A 4,800-nucleotide genomic window follows, 5' to 3' on the forward strand; every position below is an offset into this window, starting at 1 on the left:
TCGTCCACGTAGCGAAACCAGCAGCGGGGCTTGTGTGGGGCCAAGTCAAGTGCCCTCTCCTCGAAGTCCTCCATATAGAGGTTAGAGATGACCGGAGAGAGTGGCGAGCCCATCGCCACACCATCGGTTTGTTCATAGAACTGGCCATTGAAGGTGAAGTATGAGGTGGTCAGGACATGGCGGAAGAGTCTCAAGATGTTTTCTTCGAAATGTCGTCCTAGCAGATCCATCGTATCTTTTATAGGCACCCTGGTGAAGAGTGACACTACATCGAAACTGACCATTATGTCGTGGGGATCAACATGGAGAGAGTCCAATGTGTGTGGACAAATTCCATGGAGTTCCTCACGTGGCGTGGACCGTTGCCAGTGTATGTCCTCAGTAGGCCAGCCAAGTGTTTGGCCAGGCGATAGGCCACATATACACCACATATACACGGTGCCAAATCCCAGAAGACTGCTTTCTTCATAGTCACCGCCGTGAAAGCCTCAAATCTTACATGTATATTTCAAGTTTCATTAAGAACTGTTTGACAGTCTTTTATATAAAAACTAATAGTAATTACTGTTAATAGGAAGAATAGTAACTAAAGTAACAATGCTAACCACAGGAATGCAAAATAATGTCAACACATTCTTAGAGTTAATTGGAACATCCAGCAGTATTGAGAACACAAAGGAGAAAGGCATGTGAGTATGAACTGTATGCACCCTGATATGGATTGCAAGCTCCAAGCTTGCTGAATCTTACAAACAAGCTGTAATCCATAAATAATTTTACGCAACTTTCTTCGAAAGTTTTTTTCCATTTAAAACTATCCGGTGATAGCAGGCTGAGATGTGAATACGGGTTCTCAGGATATGAAGCCTGAATGCTGCCATCTCAATCACAACACTTCTCTACTTTTCCATGAGAAAAACTTTAACTCTTGAAATAAAACAATGACTAAAACTAAAGCACATACATGAAACATATTGACATTTCATATTTTACAGTACTTTTATAATGTATTTCCAGTGTTACATCTGTCATTACTATGGCAATCCATTCCATAACACTAGGCAAGCATTGCATTTAAGAACAGGAGTATTATTATACATTGTGATACTCACTGCATCCACAATATCCATGCACACGATTCCTTCTCCTGTATCAGCTTTCAAATCTTCATAGTACTGATTGAGAGCACAGTATTTTTCAGTGCAGTTGGCACATATTGCTGATTCATATTTCTTAGTGGTAGCATTGTAAAACTGACTAAAGCAGTCTTGAGTAGCATTATAAAGTTGTTGAAATTTAACAGTAATGTTTGAAAGTTGTGGTGTTAACGTTCCATTATCTTTTACAATAAAACAACCTGAAAATAAAAATGATACCCCGTCTTTATTTGTCACGCACAGAAAGTGGGAAGTACAAATACAGGTGAATCTGCATTTAACGTTTTTAACTTGGGGTTTTCCTTCATTTAACATTCAATTTGAATGAACCTATGTCAGTGACCTCAGTATTAAATTTTTTCTGTTTAAGATTTTCCTCAAATTTGTGTTAAAATACACTGATCCCCAAACAAACCTTATACAGGGATTTCAGTGTCCTCAAATTTGTCCCTTTGCTTTACTAATCAAGCACTACACCATGAAGGTGTATGGGGGGGTGCATGTCTAGATCTCGGCATTAGTTGGAGGTGAGTGGCCAGCTTCACGCCCCTACTGCTTTACCCCTGTTGAAAGAGCCCCCAATACCAATTTGATGGGAGGCTAGGTGGGCCCCAGAGCCGGTCAGGATAACGTGAAGAGAAAATTCTTTATCTTACTGGGACCCCTCCTTCATCCAGCTCATAGCCAGTCGCTATCCCAGCTCCCTGGTTTCACTGTTCTTACTTTTCAAAATTCAATATCACAGGAATGAATGTATAAGGGGTGGGCCTTCTCAGCCCTTGCACCATGACCTACAGTCTTCTATTGTGCGTAACATGCTATTAAACTGAGTAGGCTGATACAGCTGTAATAGTCTACACTCATACTTTGGAGGTGCTTGGATAAGATCTCAGCTGGCTCTAGACCCATATTCAGGGATGCTCAGATTAAATCTCAGCTTGGACACTGTCTATCCTGAATGAAGGTTGTCATGATTTTTCTCAGTCCCTCAAGACAAGTGCCAACATACTATTTTGATTAAGCCAAGACTGTTTCTTTCCAAATCCATTCCAATTCATCTATCACCCTACAATTCAGTACTATATAATCTAGATACTAACAGCATCATAAAATAAACCACATAAAAACCATGATGTTGTATGTTTATTATTTTTAAGCACTGCCAACATACCGTTCTTATTCCATATACTACACTATACTACACTATACTATACTATATACTGTCATATGTTTTGCTACTGAAGACGCTGTTTGGATTGTTAATTGGTTTATTTAACAACCTACAAGTCGTAACTACAATTAATTGACACTGTTATGGGTTTACACAATTTACAAACCCTGCACACTAATCTCTTCACGCTATCTTCAGTATAACATACGTTCCATTCTTCTTCTTTCGGTGGCTGTCTCATACTCACTCCAAATACTCACTGAATACTCCAAATACTAACCGACACTGTCTTCAGCGGCTGCTACATTTTAACTGACTTCCTTAGTTAGTTAGTTATTAGAGAGGGTGGGTTTCCCCATGCACTGAGACCTGTATTGGTCCATTGTGCTTCCCTCTATGATTTCTACCAGTCTCTATATCCTACCGGTACTGGTGCTTACCATCAGTCCCGCCCAGCCACCGAGACCGGCTCTACTAGCTGAGAGGTATCTATAATCTTCCCCCATCTACCAGAGGTATTAGAGACTGCTGTTGGGCGGGAAATGTCCGTTAATTTGGCTCAGTGGCCTCCTTTGGAGATATGAGGTTGTTTTACATGCCGTAAAGCTACGACATGGGACCCACAGCTTAAAGTCCCTCCCGGAGGACTTGTTCCCTGAATTTTTCCACCCTTAAAAATTTGACGACCTCTGCCGGGTATTTGAACCCGCGTACTACGAGTCATGAGGTGGGAACGTTACCTCTAGACTACGGAGGCCGCTAACTGACTTCCTTAAGTCAAAAGTCAAAATCAAATTGCGACTGATGGTCAGTCAGTCTTGGTGTTGAGCCCAAATCTGGGGCACTGTTTGACAGTTATGGTCTTATTTTTGTGGGGCAGTCTTTCTCGGGTCCGGGTCCCTTGGGACTCGTGACCATATTTTACTGTCTGCTTTGAGACTTCCCTTTTTGTCGCCTCCTACGACTCGCAGAGTCACAGTGGAGGTATTTGATCCTGCCTCCACATGGGTTGACTTCCTTAGGCTTTCCAGTCTCTCTTATAAACCCTCAGTTGGACAGCGGAAAACGCATCTCGCTTTGTTGTTGCGTAATTGCTGTGTTTACAGAGGTGTTGCTGGGCAACGCTGCGTAGCAACCAGCGCACTTCGGTTTGGCTAGGCACAGCATGGAAAAACACCGCTTTCCTTACTGTTGCGTAACCTCGTTTCCACTGTTGCATAACTTGGCAACCGACCGTTTATCAAGAGTCTGTCTTCATGGTAACTTGTTCCACATCCCGTTGCCCAACAACGGTTTGACACGTCACAATATATATGCCTGTGTGTGTGTGTTTGTTAAAAAGTTTGTAATGAAAATTCATCAAGCGCATGCAAATGGTGTTATTTTTCTTTACATCTAATTCATCATCACAGAATTTCATCATGTACATTATAGAGGATACTTACTATTGCATTGACCTCTTTGCCAGAGCTTACAAACATAATCAAGAGCACCTTCAATTACTTCAAGGCGATCCAAATTCACAAGTTCCATCTTACAAGCATGACCACCACCATCATGAGCCTTATACAAAACAAACAAAGTGTTTACTATAATTACCAAAAATACTACAGTCAACAACAGATAGTGATCTGTTTCATACAACCAGAAGAGTATATCATAACAATAAAAAAGGTAAAGCTATCCCTGTTAACAGGTCGTGGAGGCCCACTGGGTTGTGTAATGTCAAGGCTCCCATATTTTCTAGACAACTGGCTCACAGATTGTGGTGAGGTTGTCAGCCTCATGTACTGACCACCCTTTATCGCCAGGAAGATTCCTTATACTCATTTCTGTTAGAGAATGAGTTGGCCCCAGAGCCCTAGTGTGACTGGAAGGATTAGGTCAGTTGAAAAATCCAATGACCTCATCAGAAACAAACCTGCAACGTTTCGGCTTGTTGCAGCACAGTGCCTCAACCAAATATACTACCATGTGCCCCATATTATAACAAAGACAACTTCAATTTTATCTCATTTATTAATAGTAAGAAGGCTAGAGGCATATGCTTACTCATTTGCTTTGGCCAAGTTAATGTAGTCTAGTGGAAGGCAAAAAAACTATTTGTATGAAGCATATTGCGAAGGTACAAGTAAACAGATTTTGCTGAGTGGTTCCTATATTCAAAGAGGCTGCCTCTGTGGTCTAGTGGTCAGAGTTTCCAGCTACAGATCCAGAGGTCCCAGGTTCGATTCCCGGCGTTACCAGATTTTCTGAGAAGTAGTGGGTCTGGAACGGGGTCTACTCAGCCTTGTGAGGATAACTGAGGTGATATTTCAAAGAAATAGTGGCTCCAGTCTAGAAAACCGAAATTAACAGCCGTGGGGATCTGTGGTGCTGACCACAGAACACCCTCTATCCGCTAAAGTTGGCACTAACTTCGCTGACAAGTAGCAGTCACTCGTACAGGCCACAGAGTGTTCCCCCCCCCCC

General features: G+C 42.0%; 1 protein-coding gene across 1 annotated transcript in view; it reads right to left on the reverse strand.

Annotated features, from left to right (window-relative positions):
- The window catches only part of LOC111862589 (osteopetrosis-associated transmembrane protein 1), a 10,423-nt gene that overhangs the window by 1,792 nt on the left and 3,831 nt on the right, over positions 1–4,800 (reverse strand). Inside the window, exons 3-4 of the mRNA XM_033750722.1 lie at positions 3,774–3,891; positions 1,113–1,357 (exon numbers count right to left, since the gene is read on the reverse strand). Of these exons, the coding sequence (XP_033606613.1) occupies positions 1,113–1,357; positions 3,774–3,891 (363 nt within the window). The remainder of the gene's footprint in view (positions 1–1,112; positions 1,358–3,773; positions 3,892–4,800) is intronic.

Source organism: Cryptotermes secundus, unplaced genomic scaffold, assembly GCF_002891405.2.
Source record: "Cryptotermes secundus unplaced genomic scaffold, Csec_1.0 scaffold1768, whole genome shotgun sequence".
NCBI classification, from domain to species: Eukaryota; Metazoa; Arthropoda; class Insecta; order Blattodea; family Kalotermitidae; genus Cryptotermes; species Cryptotermes secundus.